Source organism: Haliotis rufescens, unplaced genomic scaffold, assembly GCF_023055435.1.
Source record: "Haliotis rufescens isolate VD_foot unplaced genomic scaffold, xgHalRufe1.0.p SCAF_4, whole genome shotgun sequence".
Classification (NCBI taxonomy): Eukaryota; Metazoa; Mollusca; class Gastropoda; order Lepetellida; family Haliotidae; genus Haliotis; species Haliotis rufescens.
This window is the reverse complement of record NW_025964112.1, coordinates 12,972,997-12,998,920: the sequence shown is the minus strand read 5'-3', so window position 1 is coordinate 12,998,920 and position 25,924 is coordinate 12,972,997. Positions and strand designations below refer to the sequence as shown.

General features: G+C 43.6%; 1 protein-coding gene across 1 annotated transcript in view; it reads right to left on the bottom strand.

Annotated features, from left to right (window-relative positions):
- The window catches only part of LOC124111392, a 172,263-nt gene that overhangs the window by 71,636 nt on the left and 74,703 nt on the right, over positions 1-25,924 (bottom strand). Inside the window, exons 42-62 of the mRNA XM_048382016.1 lie at positions 25,616-25,771; positions 22,462-22,575; positions 20,526-20,641; positions 19,159-19,636; positions 18,065-18,229; positions 16,982-17,263; positions 15,416-16,219; positions 15,031-15,213; positions 14,297-14,424; positions 12,866-13,010; positions 12,314-12,460; positions 11,743-12,018; positions 10,396-10,647; positions 9,010-9,312; positions 8,490-8,738; positions 7,244-7,465; positions 6,241-6,387; positions 5,451-5,566; positions 4,815-5,092; positions 3,705-3,994; positions 2,775-2,927 (exon numbers count right to left, since the gene is read on the bottom strand). Coding sequence (XP_048237973.1) covers positions 2,775-2,927; positions 3,705-3,994; positions 4,815-5,092; positions 5,451-5,566; positions 6,241-6,387; positions 7,244-7,465; positions 8,490-8,738; positions 9,010-9,312; positions 10,396-10,647; positions 11,743-12,018; positions 12,314-12,460; positions 12,866-13,010; positions 14,297-14,424; positions 15,031-15,213; positions 15,416-16,219; positions 16,982-17,263; positions 18,065-18,229; positions 19,159-19,636; positions 20,526-20,641; positions 22,462-22,575; positions 25,616-25,771 — 5,004 coding nt within the window. The remainder of the gene's footprint in view (positions 1-2,774; positions 2,928-3,704; positions 3,995-4,814; positions 5,093-5,450; positions 5,567-6,240; positions 6,388-7,243; positions 7,466-8,489; positions 8,739-9,009; positions 9,313-10,395; positions 10,648-11,742; positions 12,019-12,313; positions 12,461-12,865; positions 13,011-14,296; positions 14,425-15,030; positions 15,214-15,415; positions 16,220-16,981; positions 17,264-18,064; positions 18,230-19,158; positions 19,637-20,525; positions 20,642-22,461; positions 22,576-25,615; positions 25,772-25,924) is intronic.

Sequence of the window (25,924 nt, the reverse complement as noted above, 5' to 3'; positions counted from 1 at the left end):
AAGAGTCTCTCTCAGGAACGCTGGCGCTAGGGTAGGGTAGAACAGCGTTGATGTCTGCGATGTCGACGAAGTAAACTCTTTGTAAGTGGATGTCGTCGTCGAATCTGATACAGACGCTGTTCACATGACGCTCTGTTTCGATGGAAACCCGCAGGTTATCTCTCCGGAATCATAGCGCTTTAAACGACGGGATTATGGATAACGTCTCAGTGGGCAAGTTGAATCAGACCAACTGTCTATTGGTTGAAATGATTCCACCCAGGAAGTAGAACGATAGTCACGATCCCGAAGACCGACGGGAGAGTAGCGAAAGGAGCGGCGACAGTTGTTTCACCATGCTTCTCCGTGTGACGAGTTATGAGACGGCAGCAAGAGAAGAGGGCAGTGGCGCCGGGGAGGCGATTGCCGATGGTGCCCCTTAAGCCGCAGTAGAAGATCGGATGGTCGGCTCGTTGATCTGAGCTTGATAAAGCTTGTTGATCTGAAGCTTGTTGAGCGCCGAAGACATCAGAGGATGCGGAGGCGCCGGAGCGCGGAGACATCAGAGGCGCCGAGACATAAGCGGCGCCGAGTCATCAGAGGCGCCGAGTCATCGGAGGCGCCGAGTCATCAGCTTGTCATGAACAAGTCATGAAGCTTGTTGAGCGCCGAGACATCAGCGGCGCCGAGTCATCAGAGGCGCCGAGTCATCGGAAGCGCCGAGTCATCAGAGGCGCCGGGAGCGCCGGGAGCGCCGTGTCATCAGAGGCGCCGCGTCATCAGAGGCGGCGGGAGCGCCGAGACATCGGAGGCGCCGAGTCATCAGAGGCGCCGCGTCATCAGAGGCGCCGTGTCATCAGAGGCGCCGGGAGCGCCGAGACATCGGAGGCGCCGAGTCATCAGAGGCGCCGTGTCATCAGAGGCGCCGGGGGCGCCGGAGACATCAGCGTTGACGGTGTTGGAGACCGTGAACGGTCGTATGTCGTGCCAGGGGAGGCAGACTCTACGTTGGGAGCGCTGGAGCCGCCGGTGGAGTAGGAGACCGTGAACGGTCGTATGTCGTGCCATGGGAGGCAGACTCTACGTTGGGAGCGCTGGAGCCGCCGGTGGAGTAGGAGACCGTGAACGGTCGTATGTCGTGCCAGGGGAGGCAGACTCTACGTTGGGAGCGCTGGAGCCGCCGGTGGAGTAGGAGACCGTGAACGGTCGTATGTCGTGCCATGGGAGGCAGACTCTACGTTGGGAGCCGCCGTGAAGCTCTGCTGAGCGCTGCTGCCGTCAACGTAGGTGGGGGTCGACGAGCACGTTGAGTGAGGTGTGTCCTGGATACTCGCATGAGCTGAAGGATCACAGCGACGAATGACTGCAACATCGGCACTGCCTTGTGAAAGTACAGGGCGTCGTACAATCACGGCAGAAAGGGGCGGCCCCGACCAGATTTGTTCCCGCGGAAACAAGTGCAGCGAGGCAGAAAATCTGGAATTTAAGCAAAACATAACTATGTGGCAAAGCCACAAAGTGCGGGAAGCATAATGTGTGGCCAATCACAAAGTATGGGAAGCATAAAGTAACTCAAAAACAGTATATTTTATTAAAGTTTATGAGATAAACAAGTACGCTAAAAGGGAGCGAAAAGGCAAAGCCTTAAGCAAACACGTAACCATGTGGCAAAACCACAGAGTACGGGAGACATAATGTAACTCATAAACTTCGTATTATATTGAAGTTTATGAGAAGAAACAATTACGCTGAGAGGTAGCGAAAAGGCAAGGCTTTAAGCACACCAAAACAACATACATAAATGTAATGTATTACCCAAGCCAAAGAGAGAATTCAAAACGCAGAACACGACATTACGTGGCCACGTGGTGAATGGCCAAAATGGCGGGAAAGAAAACAAAATGGCGGGAACAACATTGCGCCCGTAAATTACTGTGACGTGAGCCACAGACGAGCGATAAACGTTACAATTTACGAATGGGAAGACCCTAAGGTCACGGCCCATAACAGGTAACAATGTAGCAGCATATAATGAATGTAGAAACACGCAAAATATAAAAAACAAATAATAAGCTTTAATTTCCACAAGGGATACAAAGTACGTCCGTCCGTGGAGGTGACAAAGCAGTTATGTCTTTTGGTGTGACGTCATGACTTCCGGGTCACGTGCCGACTGTGAGAGGGCGCTGCCTCCTGGGCTGGTTGGGACAACTTTCTTCAGCAGCTGGATCTCACACAGTTCGTCTCTCTGTCAAACATAGCAGTAAATGCAATACGGAGTAATGCAGGATAAGTTAAAAAATTTCCACTGTATACATAATTGGTTGATTAATCCAGGCTTGTGTTTATCGTATTTATCTTTCTTTCTTTCTTTGTTGTTTAACGCCGCACTCAGCAATATTCCAGCTATATGATGGCGGTCTGGACAAGACAATCCAGTGATTGACATCATGCGCATCGATCCACACAATTGGGACCGATGACATGCATCAACCAAGTCAGCGAGCCTGACCACCCGATCCTGTTAGTTGTCTCCTACGACACGCATAATCGCCTTTTGCGGCAAGCATGGTGTGCTGAAGACCCCAGATCTTCACGGGTCTAGATTGAGCATTTTGCTTTGTGATAGGCGGTAATACAAACTGAGTTGATATCAAGCAAGTTATTGCAAAACTTTGTAAACAATACCTTTTGAAAATCGATACATAATTAAAACATGGGTTGGCATATTGTGCATTGTAGGATCGGGTGTAAATATGTGAATCATGACACCGTTGATGAGCAGCAATGATTACCTTCCAGACAGTAGTACCCAGCTGGGCAGGTGTAACACAGGGCCAGGCCGGTGATATTGCTGTATGAACCGGGGCCACACGGGATGGGGTGGGACGTTCCCTGGGGGCAGTAGTGACCCACGGGGCAGACACCGCCCACTCCAGTCTCAAGACCTGGGGAAACAAACACAAAGCATCAAGTGTTGGTCCATACAAACAAAATATCACAGCATTAATGCCATGTGCAGTGAATTTCAGCAATTAGTTTTACAGAGTATGGTGTGGAGGAACTATGTTTATAAAATACTATTGAGGATCAACTTCAAAGTTATATAAAGAGTGTGAGTTTGGTTTATCGCAGCTGTGAACAATATTTCATTCATATTATGGCATGTCAGCCTGAAGTGGTGGTGAAGTCAGAAGTTAATTAGATGTTGACCACTTTGGTGAGTGGTAAGTTGGGTTTAACGCCGCCTTATATTCCAGTTAAATCGCAGTGTGTTAGCTTAACATGGGAGGAAAGCCTGAAGTGATGCAGTTCTCAGACCTTTACCACTTCAGTGAAACCCAGGAGCATGGATATGGTGCTGACAAACCTAGAAACATAATCAGTGTGAACCGGGATTTAACCCACAATCTTAAGTTTCTGGCGTGCCCATGGGGCACAAGTCTGCACAGCCAATGGTGGCGCCATAGAAGACTGGGCCACCCGCGCTCCCCCCACTTCGGTAAAACCCACAAGCAAGGGTTTGGTGCCAACAAACCTTGACACATAAACAGGGCTGACTAGGATTCAAACCCATTATCAAAGTATGCCAAAAGAATGTAACTCTGCACAGTGAATGGCAGTGCCTTTGATGACTAGTGCACACATGGCAAGACGCAGACATATACAATGTAGATGGAATCTGGACAGCATCTGATCCATGGAGGACTAAACATATCACAAACCTGCATCAGCACACGATCCAATAACAACTGCCGAGTTGTTTCCACTTGGTCTGGCACGGTCAAGGCCATATTCACAGAAGTATCCCTCATCACACTGGGCGGCAGGAGCAATGGCTGCATGTTGGTTACAGTAATAACCACCAGTACACTGCTCACACTGGCTCTCATTGGCCAGGCCGGTCGTGTTGCTGAATGTTCCATGTGGACATGGCTGCCAGTTGATTCCTGTCCCTTCAGGGCAATAGTAGCCTTCAGGGCATTCCTGGACCAGGTCACCCTTGATACAGTACCTGGAGGAGCATTACAAGGAAACATTATCTCTGAGGAGTCTAATGAGGTGTGAGGTCAAATGGGGTTTAACGTTGCGTCCAAGATTTTTGCACTTATATAGCGACGTGCATGTACGTGTGTGTGTTTGTGTGGCTGCTTGTACTAGTCCGGACTGATGCCGATTTATAGTGCTAGCTTACTGAGATACCATGCCGCAGTTAAACATGAATACCCCACCCAGACACAGTATACTGACTCCGAGCCGACCAGTCCTTGTTTTAGCCCCTTAATGCCGAATGCCAGACAGGGTAACAACAAGTACCATCTTTAAACGTCTTTTGGTATGACGCGGTCGGGGATCGAACCCCGGACCTTCCGCTCTCCGGGCAGATGCTCTACCACTAGAACACGGAGGCGGTCGAGGAGTCTAATGAACTTTGCTGATGAACACCTTGGTGCAGTAAGGTGTGGAAAAGTGGGCTACACTAAAGTCATGTGTTCATTGTAATCTAAAAGAAAGAAAATGATTTCAGTAAGAGAGTAGTTGAGGTTTGGTATATTCCAGCCATGTCATGACAGGGGACACCAAGAACACACATTCTATCCATGATGTGTGGAACTGATGCCAGACCTTCAATATGCTGGACTGGTGTTAAAAGGAGTAAGGACTAGGAGTGTTAAAAGGAGTAAGGACTAGGAGTGTTAAAAGGAGTAAGGACTAGGAGTGTTAAAAGGAGTAAGGACTAGGAGTCACGTTATGCTCCTTGAGCTATATCACAATCAGTGGCTTACTCTCCTCACAACACAGAAATAAAAACAAGTTGAAGTGAGTATTCTTACCATCCGTCTGGGCAAATGTAGCACTCAGAGGCCATTGTGTGGTTCATGTAGGTTCCGTTGGCACACGGCACAGGCTGTGAGGAGTTGAGTGGGCAGTAGTGTCCGACAGTGCACACATAGTCGGAGGGTCTGGAAGCATTCTGACCAGGTGGGCAGTAGAACCCTGGCTCACACGCTCCGGATGTCACGTTAAGGCCGGCCAGGTCACAGAACTCACCTTCTGTACAGGGAGTACAGCCATCGGTGCTGTTGATACCAGTGTAGGGGTTGAACGTACCCTGGAAAGAATTGAGACATTTCAGAAAAAAATGTCATTACCAATACCTGCAGCTGACAAAGGCTTTGCAATTTAATTGAAATTTCTGTAATCATTTGCACATGTACTGAGTGAGTATGGTTTTATGCCGCTTGTAGCAATATTCCAGTAATATCACGGCGGGGGACACCAGAAATGGGCTTTGTCTGTGACGACCAGACACTATAACCACGAGGCTACTTGACTGCCCTTTTTGTACATGTAATTTTTCTGTTTTTCAGATTGGATCAATCAATCATTTCCAGGTGAGAATCATTAGAATAAAAAATTGTCAAATGTGAAGATCCCTTGGCTTTGAAACAGACAGAACATCACACTACCTCTGGACATAGTTCGGGCACTCCAGTTCCTTCAGGGCAGAACCTCCCTTCTGGACAGATCTCACTTGTCCTTGAACTTGACCCCACAACACAGAAGTACCCAGCAGAACATGGTCCTGGAGGAGAAGCAGACATGGTACAAGTGAATATACAAAATCACGGTAGATCTTGAGAAGAAATTTGACATTTTGTTTCTGAACCAAGATGAAAGAACATGGATCAGTCAAGAGAATAATGTTGACTGAGACTGGAATTAGCAACATCAAATTTGGAGGACTTTTAATGGACAAAAATTGGTAAAAAAAATCCATTATTTTGTTCCTAATTGGACTCCAATTTTCTTAAATTCAGAGGCATTTTAACATTGTATATTAAGATCGCAGTCAACTGTGAAACTAAGAACAAAGAGCCTCTTCCTCTTTACTTGTCCTGTCATCAGTTGAACAAAAGGTACCTCTTCAAAGCCATATCATCATAATGTGTTATATATATTAACATCAATTGTGAAATTTGTAATTCCAATTTGGTAATTTCTAATGACATTGGCTGCAGACTTGGGAATAAATATCAACCAATGAGCAGTTACAGAAAAAATCCATGAAAACTGAGTGATTTCTTATTAAAATCATATCACAGAGTGTCAGCTTCACTGCGAAACAAGCCAGAAGTGGTGCTCTAGATATTGACCACTTTTTGGTGAAAACCTCAAGCATGGGTAATGACATCCTTTAAGACATAATCAGGGAAAACAGGATTCAGTGTATTAAAGACAAGTATCGTGCACAGTTACCTTCTGTATCGGTGAGTCCTGGAGTCTCACAGTACCGCCCTGAGAGGCACTGAGTACAGTTGGGTTCACTTTCCAGACCGTCTGTTGCACCAAATGTTCCTGGTGGGCAGGGCACGGGGTCCGCTGTACCTTCAGGGCAGTAGGAGCCTGGGGAGACAACAACAGAAGACATAAGCAATATGACACTGATGAGTGAGTGAGTGTTTGGTTTCTGTTTAATGCCATACTCAGCAATATTCTTGCAATATTCTAGCAATAAGATGGAGGTCTGTATATAAATAAGTCTGAGACAGACAATCCAGTGATTGACATAACAAACATTGATCTTTGCAAATGGGATGTAATGACATGCACCAACGAAGTCTGCGAGTCTGACCACCCGATAACGTTAGTCACCTCTTTCGACAAGCTAGGCCAATTCTAACCTGGATCTTAATAAAAAGAAGAAGCTAAAAACAAACTCAAAAGAAACTCAGTCAGAATGTCCATAACTGTATTTCTAGTTACACCGAGTCTGGACCAGACAAACCAGTAATTACTCCTCCAGACTGAAAATGACTCACAGTGTCTAGATTGTCCGAGTTTTCATCATTCTCAGCAGTCATTCCAAGTCAAGCATTTTAAAAGGGATCCATCTGCTGCCTCAGGATGACCACTGCTTAACCACAATGAGCATGACTGACAAAAACACTATCTTCTAGCCGACTATTGTTTGTTTGTTTTGTTTGTTAATTAATGCCGCACTAAGCAATATTCCAGCTATATGATGGCGGTCTGTAAATAATCGAGTCTGGACCAGACAATCCATTGAATGACATTATGAGCATTGATACATGCAATTGGGATACGATGACATGCATCAACCAAGTCAGCAAGTCTGACCACCCTATTCCGTTAGTCACCTCTTACGACAAGCATAGTCGATTTTTACTGCATGTTACTGAAGACCTATTCTACCCCGGATCTTCATGTGTCTATCTGACTATTGAGGCAGTGAGGTTACCTTGTGGGCAGACGTCAGCATCTCCGGTCTGGTTTGGTGTGAGGTACATGGCAAACCGCTTACAGTAGAAGCCAGCAGCACAGAGAGCCGTGGGCTGTGACTGTCCTACGATGCCACAATAGTAGCCTCCAGAGCATGGTGTGCACTCGTTACTTGACTTGAGGCCTGTCAGGTTGATGAAGGTGCCGAGGGGGCAGGGGTACTGGTCGCTGCGCTGGGTACCTGGAGAAACACATCAACAGTCAGCGAGTTGGGGATATTGATTGTTGGAGTGAGTGTCGTTCAATGCATCTTTGAACAGTATTGCAGTTATATCAAGACATATTAGCTTGATGTGAGAGGAAAGTCTAAAGTAATGCAGGCCTTTGCCGTTTACCACATTGTTGCGTATTGTGCTGACAAACCTACACATAGAAATAATCTGGAATCGCACCAATGATCATATGTTTCTGGTATGCCTAAAGGATGCAACTCTAGACTTGTGGCATCTTATTTGAAGTCAGATTCAGCGTACTTCTCAGGCTAAGATACAAGGAAAAACATCTCAAAACAATAAGTGTCCTTCAAACACTACTATAGACAAGTATGGCCCCTAACTTTAGATACAGTAGGTCCTTTTCCATTTTTGCTGGCAAAGGGTCAAAGACACAAAGATTTGAATTACATCAAAAGGAAATTCATGTGCAGGACAAACTAATGTTTTGTAAAGCTATTGGTTGTCAAATTCTTCTATCTTAGATCTCCTTTACAAAGAACAGCAAAACTTTGTGAGGCAAGGTAGCCTTGTGGTTAATGTGTTCGCTTTACATGCAAAAGGCCTGGGTTGATCACAAAATGGGTACAGTATGTAAAGTCCATTTTCTGTTCTCCTTTGGGCATTTGCTTTTCAGTTGGAAGGATATATTACCAAGTAACTTTTGATTTCACCCACAAGGGGCGGTCAGGTAGCCTAGTGGTTAAAGCGTTCGCTCGCCACGCCGAAGACCCGGGTTCGATTCCCGACATGGGTACAATGTGTGAAGCCCATTTCTGGTGTCCCCCGCCATGATATTGCTGGAATATTGCTAAAAGCGGCGTAAAACCATACTCACTCACTCACTCACTGATTTCACCCACAAAATATTATGAAATCCATCAAATGCTTGCAGTAAATCTCAAATGTTGGTGAAAATAGGTTCTCGAAGTCCAATTTATTATTCCTTCAAACATTTCATTTCTCAGTCTGCCAACACATCATGAAACTCACCTGCTGGGCAGTAGTACCCTTCAGGACATTTGATGGTGTCGTTGACGTACACGACACCGTAGCTGTTGTCACAGTAGTACCCCTCAGGGCACTCGTCACAGGTGGACTGGCCTGTATTCTCCTGATAGAAGCCGCTGGGGCAGATGGTAGGGGAAGCACTGTGTTCAGGGCAGTAATGGCCGACTGTGCAGAGGTAGGGATCAGGAGTTCTCTCCCCTTGGGGACAGTAGTATCCAGCACTGCAGTTTCCTGGTACAGTGAGATTTAGATTTTTGGCGTTTAAATGACTAATATGCAACAAAAGAATGAATCAATGTTGTTTTACGTTGCATTCAAACATATTCTGGCCTGTGATCAGTCATGGGCTTTACAATCCAGTGACTGACAGCATGAGTCAACATCCAATCATCAACCAGATCACATTCTAGTTAACTTTTGTTACAATTCTGATTGGAAAGTAAAAATCAGCAAAGCCAAAAGTGACAAAGTGTTGCCTAGGGAAACAACGCCAGCAACTGACCTGATGTGAGAGTCAGATTGTAGTCTCCACAGTATTCCCCGAATGAGCAGGTGACACAGTCCGCAGGGTCGGTGTTGTGGGTGCTGCCGCTGTAGGTGCCGGGGCTGCATGGAGAGGGCGCTGCTGATCCCGACACGCAGTAGTAGCCTGCAGGACACAGGTCTCCAGTTGTGCCGTCAGTGGGCGTGGCGAGTGTTGCCTTCAGGATACAGTAGAAGCCAGCAGTGCAGTTGTCTGTTGGAGCAGCCAGACCAGCCATGTGACAGTACGTGCCCCCGGGGCAGGGCTGAGGGTCCGAGGAGCCTGAAGGATAGGAAGAAGTCATTTAATGTTGATCATAGATTTGCAGCAGTTTCCTTCCTGTTACATTTTGGAGGCCAGACCACTTCCTACCATAAGCCTTCCTACTAACGTTGTCAAGAGTAAAACAATATATAAAAAAATGCATTAATACTGTTTGAAGAAATGCATACTGAATTTGAACATAATTTCAGTTTAACTATTCATAATATTAACACTGACCCAGACAACTGCTTTCTGCATCATGGCATGTTGGTCATTCAGAGAAACACCCCAAGTAGCAGTTTTCCTACATTTAACTTTCTAATATTTCCCTTCATTTTAAAGAGTCTTCTCAAAATATATATATAAATATTCTCACTATTACATTTTTCTTTCGACCCATATGGTTTTCATACCAAAACCTGTTGACCAAATGCTCAATCACATCATCAGAGTCCTTTAATAGCACTTTTGAACAAAGTGATCTTAATGATACACTAAGTCTTCATTAACATATATAAAATAGCTATGCGATAAATCACGAAGTACAATAAAGAACAAAGCGTGGTTTATTTCACGATAAAACATTGTTTCATCATGACATCATTTCTGGAGATTCGAACATGCGCTCGCAACTTGATGATGTCGTAAATTCAACGACATTAATTTTGAGAGGGGAGTGTCTAGTGAGTTGTTCCCTGTAGATGTAGCTGGGCTACACAGATAAACATAGTGGTTGAACGATCGCATCCAAAAGTGGGAGAGATATGACAATTGGTATTTGAAGAAAAGGTACAGATAATTGACACGAGGATTGTGAGAATATGGGGGAAATACCAAACTTAACCCACCTCTTCGTAAAATGGACTTGTCCGACATTTCCGAGGACAAATTCTATTCAGGGAGTCATCATTATTAAAATTTTGGTAAATATTTTAACGCTTGTACATTTTTATCAACATCCTTCAAGAGGCTGTACATAATGTTGACATCTCATATAAGAAATATATGACGAGTGGGAGGTGTTTATCGCACAATAAACCACTAATAGCAATTAATGATCGTCTTAGAGCTAAGAGCAAGGCCCATTACTCGCTGTCTCACCTTCAGGGCAGTAGTACCCTGCCTGACACTGTCCTCCACTGGTGGTGGTGTTGGGGGAGTCGGAACCCCCCGAACAATACCATCCCTCACTGCAGTTGCCCGTGGGTGCAGTGTTGCCTTCACCCTGGCAGTACTTGCCCCCGGGGCAATCCAGGCAGTCCGTAGGTTCTGTGGCTTTATCCACAGGGTTGTATGTGCCAGCAGGGCACTTGTACTGGGTGTCAAATTCAGTGCCATTCACACAATAGTGGCCTGAAATGAAAAAAACAACAGTATTTGATATTTTCTGAACAGTAAAATTAGTTCACTGCTGCTCTTTACAACATTCAAGCCACATATCCTGACAGCAACATCAATATTTTCATACATTGTACCTAATTGGGGAATCGAACCCGGATTTTTAGCATGTTCAGCTAACACTTCAACCACAAGGCTATCCACAGGCCTTATTCACAGGTAGCACACACAGCAGAAATAAACTAACCAAATGGAGAGTTCATGTGAGGGAGTCCATGGGTGAAACACAATACGAAGTTTAACCATTTCTGTATGCACAAAAGAATATTATCCTACCCTAAAGGGTGAACATTTAGAAGCTTGTATTTCAAAGTTACATGTACTGTTTAACTTTAGTATATCCGCTTACATGAAATTCGGACACTCATAGCTCTTTCACTGTTGCCATATTAAATTTACATGTTGTTAATGAATGTTCATGTGTCATGAGTGAGTGAGAGAGTTAGGTTTAATGCTGCTATGAACAGTATTTCAGTTATGTCACGGTGAGTCAGCTTGATGTGGGAGGAGTGAGTGAGTGAGTTGGGTTTAATGCCGCTTTTAACAGTATTCCAGTTATATCACGGCGTTTCAGCTTAATGTGGGAGGAAAGCCCGAAGTGATGCAGGTCTCAGACGTTTACCACTTCGGTGAAACCCACGAGCACGGGTATGGTGCTGACAAACCTAGAAACATAATCGGGTCGAACCGGGATTCGAACCCACAATCATAGGTTTCTGGCGTGCCCAAGGGACGCAACTCTGCACAGCGAATTGCGGCACCTTAGACGACTGGGCCACCCGTGCCCCTCTTGTGGGAGGAAAGATGGAAGTGATGCAGATCTCAGATGTTTACAACTTTGGTGAAATCCACAAGCACAGGTATGATGCTGACAAAACTGGAAACATCATAGGGGCAATCAGGGATTCGCACCCACAATCATAGGATTTTGGCATGCCCAAGGGACTGAACTCTGCACAATTAATTGCAGTGCATTTGGCGAATGGGACAATGGGACACGGTTAACGACTTTCAATGGAACATAATAAGTGTAGGGTTATCAGCACTGACCCATTGGACAGGGAGAACTGAGGAACTCTGATGAGTTGGCGAGACAGTAGTATCCCTGGGGACACACACTGCAAGCTTCCATGCCAATCCTGTCTGCGTAGCTTCCTGCTGCACATGGCAGGGCCTTCTCGCTCATCTCGGGACAATAGTGCCCAAGCGGACACACACCACCGATGCCCTTGTGGAAGGCCTGTTCTGGGCAAGTGCAGTTGACTGCAGTGCTGTCATTACTGGCTCCAGGCATGGGACGGTCAACTCCAGATGTGCAAAAATATCCTGTAGAAACAAGAAGACTTGTTATGTTCATATTCATAAATATCTTCTCATCTCAGTCTGTGCTTAAGTTGTTACCTTTGCACCTTTAGTGGTATATTCATACAGGTGTTAAAGGGAGGCTAGGCTCAAGACATTCACATTCCGAGCAAGTTTGATTTAAATTGTTCGAACATTACTTTGTTTTTCAGGCAACAAAAGTTAAGCTGTAGATCAACCTAACAGTTAATGATTACACTAATACCATAGAGACGATGTTTCAGTTTTTGTTCTACATTACTACAGAGAGAGACTGTACCTGCAACACAGTTTCCAGTGGGTGTGGTGAGGTGCTCCCCAATGCAGTACTGCCCTCCCAGGCAAGGCGTACACTGTGACAAGGCATACAGCCCCTCCTGGTCACCGTACGTCCCGCTGGGGCATGACATCCAGTCCGGACCAGTACCTGCACACAGGAAGTCATCATTAACACCTCTTACAACTTCAAAATAAAAAAAACCCTTTAATCAACACTGTTTCACCTTAATTATAATAAAAAAAATTAACATATATAGGGCAAGAAAATATTTTATTTTGTCTCCTGGAAGAGCTTTTGCAAAATGAAAAACAGACTGTTCCAAGTTCAAAGTATTTGTTTGTTTATATCAACCCAACTAATCAGAAGTTTCGATACTTTGTTAAAAAACTTTTTTCAAGGAAAATACAATGTGTACCCTTATAACATACACACAACAATTCACACTTTATAACTAATTTCAAGTCTTATTAATATTCTGAATTGTGAGCCTTAAAATTGGTAATTTGTAATTTTAGTCAAATTAAGACTTAACTAAAAGCAGATATAATCTACCTTCTGGACAATAGTATCCTGCAGGGCAAGGCTGGGCATTGAGGGTTGCGTTCTCTGGTTGTACAGGGAGGCAGTAGAAGCCCTGGGGGCAGGGGGAACACGCTGATGCTCCCGTGTGGTTGGTATATGTGCCGGGGGAACACTCCTGGAATGCAATATGGTGGGCATGAAATATTTTATCAACACCCGCTAACAAATCATTGTCATCACCATTTTGACAGAAACTTTATCTCATTTTGTCATAGTTGAACCTTCCTCTTTTCACAGGTTCAAACTAAGCAGACCTTGAGACTACCTGATCCCCATGTCAGTCATCCCTTAATATCACAAAAAAATACTGAGACCTACATAAGCTGCCCAAGACTTTCCATTGGGTAAAAAGTTGTAACTCATTTGTCAATCATTCAATATCTTCTCATTCCCAATAACTTGATACTTGATAACATCTTAGAATTTCACACTTTCCTGACTGGCATAAGTGTCTGGTCTCAGGCCACCTTTAACATCACCTTATCAACATTAGCCAGACTATTGGTTTCAGTATCGAATCATACATAGAATACTTGCAACTAATTCTTTGTTGTTTAAAATGAATATTTCTGATACCACGCTTTGTTCTTTTTGCAAATGTTATGATGAAACTATTGTACACATTTTTTGGGAATGTGAACTTGTACAAGTATTTTGGAAAACCTTCTTAGATTGGATAAATAAATGTAGCCATATACATCATATGAAATTAAGTGCTGAACTTGTTTCATTTGGTGTTAAAGAAAATATTGTTACTGACAAAGTTTTTGATTTTCTTATTTTAATAGCTAAATCTTTTATATATTTTTGCAGATTAAAAAAAAACAATTCTTTGCTTCGCAATATTTCAAAAAGATGTTAGTCTGAGATACAAAATTGAGAAGAATATAGCCTTTACAAATGGTAATGTAGCTACATTTTATAAATCATGAATCTTTTATCACATATTGTTTGAAGAAGCAGAACAGCAATAACATATGTATCTCTTTCTCATATTTGTTTCTTGCCAGGATCAGTGTTTGAATAATATTTTGAATGATTGACTGTGTGTATGTTTTGTTATATTTCTTAAAAATCACCTTGGCACCATTTCCAATACTTGTATTTAATTTCCCCAAATGTATACATACATTGTCTTCAGAATGTGAGGGTGACCATTGCCCTGGATGGCCATCCTCCTCATGTAACGGCCGGGAAAAGGTGAAATAAAATGTTTAAAACAAAAAAACATTAGCGAGACTGTGCTAATAATGGGATGATCAGTATGTGTCCATGTGATAGTAATGAAACAGTTCTGGGAATATCTCTTAACAAATGTTACATCCTTTCAGAAGTGAGTAATGTTGGCTGAATATGACACCCTACATGTGACGGTGTGTCAGGTTCATGGGAGCTGCGTACCTTGTATATCTCACTTCCATTAGGACAGTGCAGACCTCGGGGGCACAGGTTGTCCACAGGGTTGGGTACAGACATGTTGTTAGGACAGTAGTAGCCGCCCCAACACGTTGCTGTGGCTTCTGTCATACCTGAACGAAACAAGATACAACAGAATATGAAGTATGGGTGGGTAGTAGATGTCAGCTTTCTAAAATAATCCAGCTTTACTTCTGTATGATTCAAACACAACAATCTGAAAACCAACACAAAACACAAATGTTTCTTCGATGGTCCTCTTTTTTTGGTGGAAATATCCAGTTGAATTATTTGCATTTGGAACTGGTCTTCATTTTCAAGAGACAGAAATCATTAATGCTGGTCTGGATGCTTCACTCACTCATGCTTCACTTCTCCAGTAGTGACAATTTAGAAGTACTGATGATGATTGGCCAATTAAAAAATATACTGCGTACAACTGGCAATCTTCATGCATAGTGTTGATGGGGCTGAATACAAATTCTTATTCAAGCAAAATGCCAACACTATCTGACCACAACACACAAAAACTGTAAAAGCAACATATATCTGAAAAGCTTTCCATTCAAGTTACTATCTGCATCAAACAAGAGATGACCCAGAAACCAGAAATAAGAAAATAAGCACAAGGCCCTAAACATCAGACTGATTAGTTATGTCAGTTAGGAAATGAATGTTTTAACAACACAGATACACCATTGTACAAGGAGGTAGTTTACCTGGGTCAGGGCAGTAGTAGCCTCCTAGGCAGAGGGTGCACTCAACAGAGCTGGTCAGACCGGTGGCATTGGAGAATGTGCCTGGTGGACACTGTCTGGGCAGGTCAGTTCCCTCGGGGCAGTACGAGCCTTCTGGACACAGCATGAACTTGGCGGAGTCCGCTCGTGTTGGGCAGTAATAGCCTGTGAATGGAGGACATCATACATGAAGGACTATCGAGATATCAACAGGAGTGAGTTAGTTGGGTTTGATGCCACTTTTAGAAATATTCCAGCAATATCATTGGAGGGATGCCAGAAATGGGCCCGACATATTGTAAATATGGGGAATATGGAGAACAGAGAGGTCCTGCCTTACCTGGAGAACAGAGAGGTCCTGCCTTACCTGGAGAACAGAGAGGTCCTGCAGCAGTCATGTTGTAGTCAGGGCAGAAGGAGCCTCCGGTACAGTTGGTGCACTCGGCTTCACTCTGCCTGCCTGTGGTGGGGTTGAAGGTGCCCGGGGGGCAGGACTGGGCTACAACACTACCCTGTGGGCAGTAGAACCCTGTCGGGCAGATGTCAGCCTTGTCTCCCATGACTGGCGTGGAGCTGTTGGATCCTGATGTACAGAAGTACCCTGCATCACATGGTCCAACTGGCTCAGCCAGACCTTCTGCGCTACAGTGCATTCCTCCAGTACATGGCAAACAGTCGGCCACTTCTGTCTTCTCTGTGACGTTGTTGTATGTCCCGAATGGGCAAGGGAACTCATTCGCCCGTGTTGTGTTGACGGGACAGTAGTAGCCTTGGGGACAGGAGGACGAGTTGAAGAGGACCACAGGTTCCTTTACACTGTCGCAGTAGAACCCCACTGGGCAGGACTTACAGAACTCTTGGCCAAGTTCATCTTGGTATGTTCCAGAAGGACATCTGAGCTCGGCAGGACTTCCTTCAGGGCAGTAGTGTCCCATGCTGCAGTTGTAGCCAGGGGGTGTGGGCGAGTCTTGACCACCCGGACAGTGGTAGCCAGCACTACAGAGTCCATCGGGGACAACATTGCCACCCCCAGCGCAGTACTGTCCTGGCAGACACTGGATACAGTCCAACTCTGCATCATTCCCGGTACTGTTGAGGAAGAAGCCAGCTTGACAGAGACTTGGGGAGGGGCTGCCTTCAGGGCAGTAGGCGCCTTGTGGGCAGATATCACCTGCACAGACAGTAAAACATGTTATAGCATATTGTACTGTTCATACATCTCTGCATCATCTACATAAGTTATAGAATTACAATTTATTGCATAACTTTACAGATATACATTAGCATTTCATGACAATAGGTACATAAAGCTTAAACTGTAACTAATAATCATATTGTACAACAGCAAACCAGTACGAGCAAGTTTCTCTCTTCATATGAATGAATAATGATAATGATGTCTTTATTTACAAAGAACTGCTTCATAAAATTGCAACTAAAGTCAGAAATGATAGCACAAAAGTAGAAGACAATGTTCATTAAGAAAATAGGTGTCACAATAGCCATACTGGTTCAGAGTTAACATTGTCATAATTCTCGATGTGGATTCAGCTGTGCTCACATCTTTAGAGGATAAATTATAGTAAATAATGTAAGCATTAGCATCATGTTGTTGAGATTGCAAAACAGTGAAGGTTGTGGTTAACCAAAGTGAGTGTGGTTTTACGCCACATTTAGCAATATTCAAGCAATATCACGGTAGTGGACACCAGAAAAGGGCCTCAAACATTGTGCCAATGTGGGCAATCGAACCCAGGCCTTTGGCATGATGAGCAAACACTTAAACCACGAGGCTAACCCACTGCCCTGTTGATTGATTGATTGATTGATTTAGTAAAAATTAATTATTTCATGTATATGACATGAAGATTATTGCCATAGATCAAAGTGTACCAAACAGTATTTCAGAACAAAATGAATTCAGGTCCCTTACCTGTGGTTCCATCGTTGGGATTACCAACTGTGGCGAGAGCTGTGCAGTAGTACCCAGGGTCACAGAGCCCTGACGTGTTGCTCAGCCTCTCCGTGGCACAGTAGTGGCCCGGGGTGCAGGGGGTGGGGTTGGTGGAACCCTGTGGGCAGAAGTAGCCTGCAACACACTGGTCACCACCCACACCAGAGGGCGCTGCTGTCTTCGAGCCGTTGATGCAGTAGTATCCAGAATCACATGGTCCTGATGGTGTGGAGAGGCCAGTCTGTGCACAATACTGGCCACCTGAAATGTTAGGCCTTATTAATACATGGTTTAGGGGTTCATTGACTACAAGTTTACAAATATAGAATAATTTTTTTTCATCACCAAAACTGTTGAACATGAAAGTATCATTTTGACCTTCAAGAGAAATGTCAAACAGCATGTTAAATTCACACTTTGGCCAGAATAAATTCCTTATTAGACTTTTATTCAAATTTCTAAAATCTAAGGAGGTAGGATTTTATTTTTTTTAAACAAATAGTTCATGGCATCCTTGTACATTAACATCAACTGTTGATGGATGTGATTCTTCTAACACATGTACATATGTTTGGAAGGAGCAGATATATGGTGTATTTTACAAAAAAAGAAATGGAGGGAACACCACATCATTTTTTTGTTTTGTTTGTTGTTAAACACCACATTCAGCAATATTCCAGTCATATGACGATGAGATGTAAAATAATCAAAGCTGGACCAGACAATCCAGTGACTGACATCACAAGCCTTGATCTATGCAATTGGGACAATAATATGCATCAACCAAGTCAGATTGTTTGCTTCTGGCATTAGTTTTTTAGGATATCTGCGTTTGATCGCTATGATCAAACTGTTCTACACTTCCAGCAGGGATATCTCCTTGTGATATATTGTACAGTCCTGCATGTGTTTGATTAGCATTATAAGTGTTTCAGGAGAAAATGTTTGCTTAATCATAATTTCCCCTAGCTACACACTTGAATGCAGTGATGTGTGGTAGTTTTTAGGAATAGTTCAACAAATAATACCCATGGTTATTTACACAGTATAACTGGATCTTACCTGGGCAGGTGAGACAGTCAGCTTTCTTTGTTCTGCTTGTGTCGTTGTTGAAAGTCCCAGCATCACAAGGGAACTCATTCCAGCGTTGTGTGTTGTTGGGGCAGTAGTGTCCACTTTCACATGGGTAATCGGTGTAGTTGGCCGTCCCAGCAGGGCAGTAGTAGCCTACACACCACAGGACACATTGTACAGGCATAGAGCTTACAGCCACAACCACAATCACCAAGACAAATGAAAACTGGTAGCAGACCATTGAACACTGGTAACATGTCATTGAACAGATCACAGCACACAGGTATCAGATATTTTGACATTTGTTTAAGATCACTGATCATTGGTGCCAGAAACTTGGACATTGTTTGTTTCTTGTTTAACCCCACACTCAGCAATATTACAGCTTTTTGAAGGCGTTCTGTAAATAAGCGAGTCTGGACAAGACAATCCAGTGACTGACATCATGAGCATCGATCCAAACAACTGGGATACAATGACCGTTATTCGCCTCTTATGACCAGCATAGTCGCCTTTTACGGCAAGCATGGACTGCTGAAGACCTATTCTACCCTGTATCTTCAAGGGTCGAACCTTGGACAGTGGCACCAGCACCAGACCATGGACAACTGGCTTCAGAGAATTGATCACTGGTGCCAGATCATTTACCAGATCAATGAACACTGGTAGCAGAGCATTGGTCACTGGTATCAGGCCATTGGGAACTGGCACCAGATCAATGAACACTGGCATATCATTGAACACTGGTAGCAGAGCATTGGTCACTGGTATCAGGCCATTGGGAACTGGCACCAGATCAATGAACACTGGCCCATCATTGAACACTGGTAGCAGAGCATTGGTCACTGGTATCAGGCCATTGGGAACTGGCACCAGATCAATGAACACTGGTAGCAGATCATTGGTCACTGGTATCAGGCCATTGGGAACTGGCACCAGATCAATGAACACTGGCATATCATTGAACACTGGTAGCAGATCATTGACAATTGTATCAGGACCTTGGACATTTGCACCAGGTAGGACACCTAGTAGACTTCATCTTTAAATCTTCCACAACACTGCAAACTGTATTTTCTTACCTTCTGGACAGGAGATGCACTTGTCGAGCCCCTCCACATCAGCGTATGTTCCGTTCTCGCAGGGTATCGGGAAAACGCTGCTCACCCCTCCTGGGCAGTAACTTCCCACAGGACAGAGACCACCGGACCCTACCTGGCGGTCATCGTAACACGTGTTGTTGAGAGGATCTGTCTTATTGACACCATTTGGATATTCACGATCGATGCCTGACACACACCAGTGTCCCTGGGCACAGTCCCCAGTGGGGGCATCTAGATGTTCCCCACCACAGTACTTCCCCCCTGGGCAGGGCTTACACTGGACCTCTGCATACAAGCCTTCCACATCACTGTATGTTCCTCGGGGGCAGGACAGCCAATCAAGGCCTGTTCCTGATGGGCAGTAGTATCCGATTGGACAGATGGCATTTTGTCCTTCACCTTTACAGTAGTAGCCTGCCGGGCAATCGTAGCATGTCACAGCATGGGTGTGGTTTACCTGCAACAAACATATTTAGAATTACATGATGCAGTCTAACAAAATGGTCCTGATCAGGCATGAAACCTGTTTGAAAAAAGTTTTCCAATTTTGATTAGAGTGAGTGAGTTTAATGCCGGTTTTAACGTTATTCCAGTTATATCACGGCGTGTCAGCTTAATGTGAGAGGAAAGCCTGAGGTGATGCAAGTCTCAGACCTTTACCACTTTAGTGAAATCCACGAGCAAGGGTATGGTGCTGACAAACCTAAAAACAAGGATTCGAACCCACAATCATAGGTTTCTGGCATGACCAAGGGACACAACTCTGACTGTGCTTGCAACACGGCAGAATACTGACATTAAAGATCTGACAGATGAATATTGAATATCACTAATCCAGATTCCTTTAGACTAGAGATTTTTCCTACCAAAAACTCTTCATTTTAACTTCTCAATGTATCCAAAGAAACATCACTGTATTCTTTTTATTACTTTTATTTGGATAAATTCACTGGATTCGGGGCGAACCAGGATTCGAACCCACAATCACAGGTTTCTGGCATGCCCAAGGGACGCAACTCTGCACAGCGAATCGCGTCGCCTTAGATGACTGGGCCACCCCTGCCCCCTTTGATTGGAGAGCTCTTGCAAAAGCCAAAACTAGAAATGTAATCAGGCAAACATGGATTCAAATCCACTATGACTGTTTTAATGCTTTAGTGACTAGCCATCAAAATTTCAGCCACAATCAGCAAGATTATCCTCAGTCATTTCTAACGAAAATGGGTATTTCTAATGAGAGTGGGTATTGCAGACATGTTCCAAATGATTCCCCATATGGTTTAATTATAGTGAGCATCACTTTGCTTCTGACACTTGTCTGTAGGTGAAAGCCTCCCTGAACTCACATAGCTGTTGTTCCTGCATGGAATGGCTGCAGCCACACCCTCCGGGCAGTAATGTCCGATTGGGCAGTAGGTGTCATTGGGCTCCTTGTAGATTGACCCCACCGGACAGAAGTACCCTGAAACAATGAACATACCCAGTTCTTGTATATCAAAGTATCTATATATCAAAGTATCTATATATCAAAGTATACTATGTCCAGCCTGCTAGTCTCTGATTACATACAAAACACATTTATAAACTTTTTGCAAACTGGTTGAACAGAATGTCCTCAACTACATATATAGAGGCTAGAGATGTTGAGCTAGTAGTAAGGCCATGAGTGCACACATCCATTTCAATTTCACAGATAACTTAAAACTGCAGGATTGAATTCATTAGCCTAAATGGCACAGAAATGAACATGTGCATCCAAAACACTATTTCTATATCAATATATTTTAATTTTCGTCTGCAGGCACACATTCTAGATATGTGAAGGTATTTAACTCTTTCAACACCAGTCAACCAGAAGTGTTTACTGCTGGGACACCGAGTTCCCAGAGACTCTTGTGTGATAGACGAAGCCAACATTTATCAAAGAAAATATCTGCTTGTAAAATATATTTGCTACTACATGTTATACACCATTTGAAAGGTCTGATCCTATGGTTTATAAACATGAAAGTTATGTTTCACATTATTTAAAATAATGCATTTACAACTTAATTAAGTTTGTTGTAAATAAAAAATGTAAGCTAACACGTTGTTAACATCCAGATTAAGGACCAAGGAAGCGAAAACTTGACGATTTTCGGCAAATATAAGATTTCATAAAATCCACTTACCTATTTCTGTTTTATTTTCATTGTTTACGTAATTGGAAAATCATTTTAAAAAGAATTATAAATAGTTTCTGTCATTACCCATTTCCCGATAACAGCGGCTGTCCGCTCAGTAACATGAAGAAATACTGCCGTTTTTGAGGCTTCGTATGAATAACACGTTCGTCGAAGAATGGCATATGACACATCGCTAGAAAGCTTATTCCTTCATCTACACGCTCATAAACACCGCCTGTTTTTTTTCCATAGTTATAGCAAGCGATTTCATTGGATTAAAATTGGTTTCTAATGACGCTTTCTTGCCGAAATCTGCTACAAGTTTCGTGATTGGTCAATTTTGAGCCCATGACCTAATGCAGCCAATCATATTACAGCTGTGATACCAAGCTCGTGTTTGAAAAATTTCTGAAGTTGGCGAAAGATTTTTGTTAAATCGTGTTATTCTGAATGTTTTAAGCAGGAAATCACGATATATATTAAAAATATAAAACTTTGTGAATGTATCGTGCTAGTTTACGAGCTGTGACAAAGATTTTTCATGCATATATTTTTGCATTAAACATCGTGTCCGAGCCGAGAATTCAAGGCGATGAAAGCCGAGATGTCATTTGACTTACATTACACGCGATTGCACGAAAAGATGGAAATAATAACTTAGATGTAAGTTTGATTGCTTTTAGATATATTTTTGTTGATTTTATTTATTACTTTGTATAATATATTTAAAGATTTGTTTAAAATGTCTTTATTTTGCTCTTTGACATGTTCGATGTGGACCCGTTGTCGAAATGTGTGTCCGAGAATTTTATTTTCAATAACATCTCGGGAAATAGTGAATAATTTTGTAATTTATCGATAAAAAATGATAAATTGAATTGGAATACGTATTGTGAAATGTGATAGATTTAATAAATGAATGATATCACAGGTAGGTCCATAAAAATATATATTATTTTGACGTGACTACGGCTTGGCCGGTTAACCGGCCAACGGTGTCTGGGGACTCGATGCTTCTTGGCCGGATAACCGGCCTACGGTGTTGAAAGAGTTAAGTTGTAGACTTATGCCATTTCTCAACATGATAAATTGTCTGTTAGATGATAACAGCCCTCACCTTCTCCACACAGCCCAGTAGGTTCCGAGAGTCCATCTGTCTCGCAGTACGATCCTCCCGGACATTCGGAGCATTCATTCTTTGTCTTCACATTCGTAAAGTTGGAGAATGTTCCTGAATAATAATAACACTGACTACTCATGTTGAAGGAATCAGGACTCAGATAATACAATGTTGTAGAGCAAGAGGATACATATGCAGGCATGGACGGGGGTCTTACTCTAGCTGTTACCAAATTGCAACTACATGTCAGTATTAGAGAAAGGAAAGGTGGAGACTGCCATACCACAGCAGACACATGGATCATATGACAAACAGAAACAAGAATATAGTAAATATTATTGAGAGTTTATCAGTTAAAGTGATGCTCACTGGAGCTACTAATTACTAATCATGGTGACACAGATATTGAGGGCTATACAGACTTTATGACATGGTGGTGCTACTGGCCTTTAAGACATGGTGATGCTACTGACCTTTAGGACATGGTGATGCTACTGGCCTTTAGGACATGGTGATGCTACTGGCCTTTAAGACATGGTGATGCTACTGACCTTTAGGACATGGTGATGCTACTTACCTTTAGGACATGGTGATGCTACTGACCTTTAGGACATGGTGATGCTACTTGCCTTTAGGACATGGTGATGCTACTGACCTTTAGGACATGGTGATGCTACTTGTCTTTAGGACATGGTGTTGCTACTTGCCTTTAGGACATGGAGATGCTACTGACCTTTAGGACATGGTGATGCTACTGACCTTTAGGACAAGGTGATGCTACTGACCTTTAGGACATGGTGATGCTACTGACCTTTAGGACATGGTGATGCTACTGACCTTTAGGACAAGGTGATGCTACTTGCCTTTAGGACATGGTGATGCTACTGACCTTTAGGACATGGTGATGCTACTTACCTTTAGGACATGGTGATGCTACTTACCTTTAGGACATGGTGATGCTACTGACCTTTAGGACATGGTGATGCTACTTGCCTTTAGGACATGGTGATGCTACTGACCTTTAGGACATGGTGATGCTACTTGTCTTTAGGACATGGTGTTGCTACTTGCCTTTAGGACATGGAGATGCTACTGACCTTTAGGACATGGTGATGCTACTGACCTTTAGGACAAGGTGATGCTACTGACCTTTAGGACATGGTGATGCTACTGACCTTTAGGACATGGTGATGCTACTGACCTTTAGGACAAGGTGATGCTACTTGCCTTTAGGACATGGTGATGCTACTTGCCTTTAGGACATGGTGATGCTACTGACCTTTAGGACAAGGTGATGCTACTTACCTTTAGGACATGGTGATGCTACTGACCTTTAGGACATGGTGATGCTACTTGTCTTTAGGACATGGTGTTGCTACTTGCCTTTAGGACATGGAGATGCTACTGACCTTTAGGACATGGTGTTGCTACTTGCCTTTAGGACATGGAGATGCTACTGACCTTTAGGACATGGTGATGCTACTGACCTTTAGGACATGGAGATGCTACTGACCTTTAGGACATGGTGATGCTACTGGCCTTTAAGACATGGTGATGCTACTGACCTTTAGGACATGGTGATGCTACTTACCTTTAGGACATGGTGATGCTACTGACCTTTAGGACATGGTGATGCTACTTGCCTTTAGGACATGGTGATGCTACTGACCTTTAGGACATGGTGATGCTACTTGTCTTTAGGACATGGTGTTGCTACTTGCCTTTAGGACATGGAGATGCTACTGACCTTTAGGACATGGTGATGCTACTGACCTTTAGGACAAGGTGATGCTACTGACCTTTAGGACATGGTGATGCTACTGACCTTTAGGACATGGTGATGCTACTGACCTTTAGGACAAGGTGATGCTACTTGCCTTTAGGACATGGTGATGCTACTGACCTTTAGGACATGGTGATGCTACTTACCTTTAGGACATGGTGATGCTACTTACCTTTAGGACATGGTGATGCTACTGACCTTTAGGACATGGTGATGCTACTTGCCTTTAGGACATGGTGATGCTACTGACCTTTAGGACATGGTGATGCTACTTGTCTTTAGGACATGGTGTTGCTACTTGCCTTTAGGACATGGAGATGCTACTGACCTTTAGGACATGGTGATGCTACTGACCTTTAGGACAAGGTGATGCTACTGACCTTTAGGACATGGTGATGCTACTGACCTTTAGGACATGGTGATGCTACTGACCTTTAGGACAAGGTGATGCTACTTGCCTTTAGGACATGGTGATGCTACTTGCCTTTAGGACATGGTGATGCTACTGACCTTTAGGACAAGGTGATGCTACTTACCTTTAGGACATGGTGATGCTACTGACCTTTAGGACATGGTGATGCTACTTGTCTTTAGGACATGGTGTTGCTACTTGCCTTTAGGACATGGAGATGCTACTGACCTTTAGGACATGGTGTTGCTACTTGCCTTTAGGACATGGAGATGCTACTGACCTTTAGGACATGGTGATGCTACTGACCTTTAGGACATGGAGATGCTACTGACCTTTAGGACATGGTGATGCTACTGACCTTTAGGACAAGGTGATGCTACTGACCTTTAGGACATGGTGATGCTACTGACCTTTAGGACATGGTGATGCTACTGACCTTTAGGACATGGTGATGCTACTGACCTTTAGGACAAGGTGATGCTACTTGCCTTTAGGACATGGTGATGCTACTTGCCTTTAGGACATGGTGATGCTACTGACCTTTAGGACAAGGTGATGCTACTTACCTTTAGGACATGGTGATGCTACTGACCTTTAGGACATGGTGATGCTACTTGTCTTTAGGACATGGTGATGCTACTTGCCTTTAGGACATGGTGATGCTACTGACCTTTAGGACAAGGTGATGCTACTTACCTTTAGGACATGGTGATGCTACTGACCTTTAGGACATGGTGATGCTACTTGTCTTTAGGACTTGGTGTTGCTACTTGCCTTTAGGACATGGAGATGCTACTTGTCTTTAGGACATGGTGATGCTACTGACCTTTAGGACAAGGTGATGCTACTGACCTTTAGGACATGGTGATGCTACTGACCTTTAGGACATGTTGATGCTATTGACCTTTAGGACATGGTGATGCTAGGGACCTTTGTGGCATGGTGATGCTACTGACCTTTGGGACATGGTGATGGTGTGTGACTGAGAGCCGGACAGTAGTAGCCAGATGGACATATGTTCTCCTGGGAGCTGGTGGATCGCACAGGACAATAGTAGCCAGCCTCACATGGACCACTCTCTGTTGTTGCATTCAGCTCACTACAGTATTTGCCTGCCATAGTCAAAAAGAAGGATTAATACACATTTATACAACATATGGAGGATGGATATACACATTTATTATATACTTCAGTGTGAAAGACTGAGATTCTGAAGTGGAGAAAAGTGGTATTTTCATTTGCAGTAAACATAACACTTGATATTT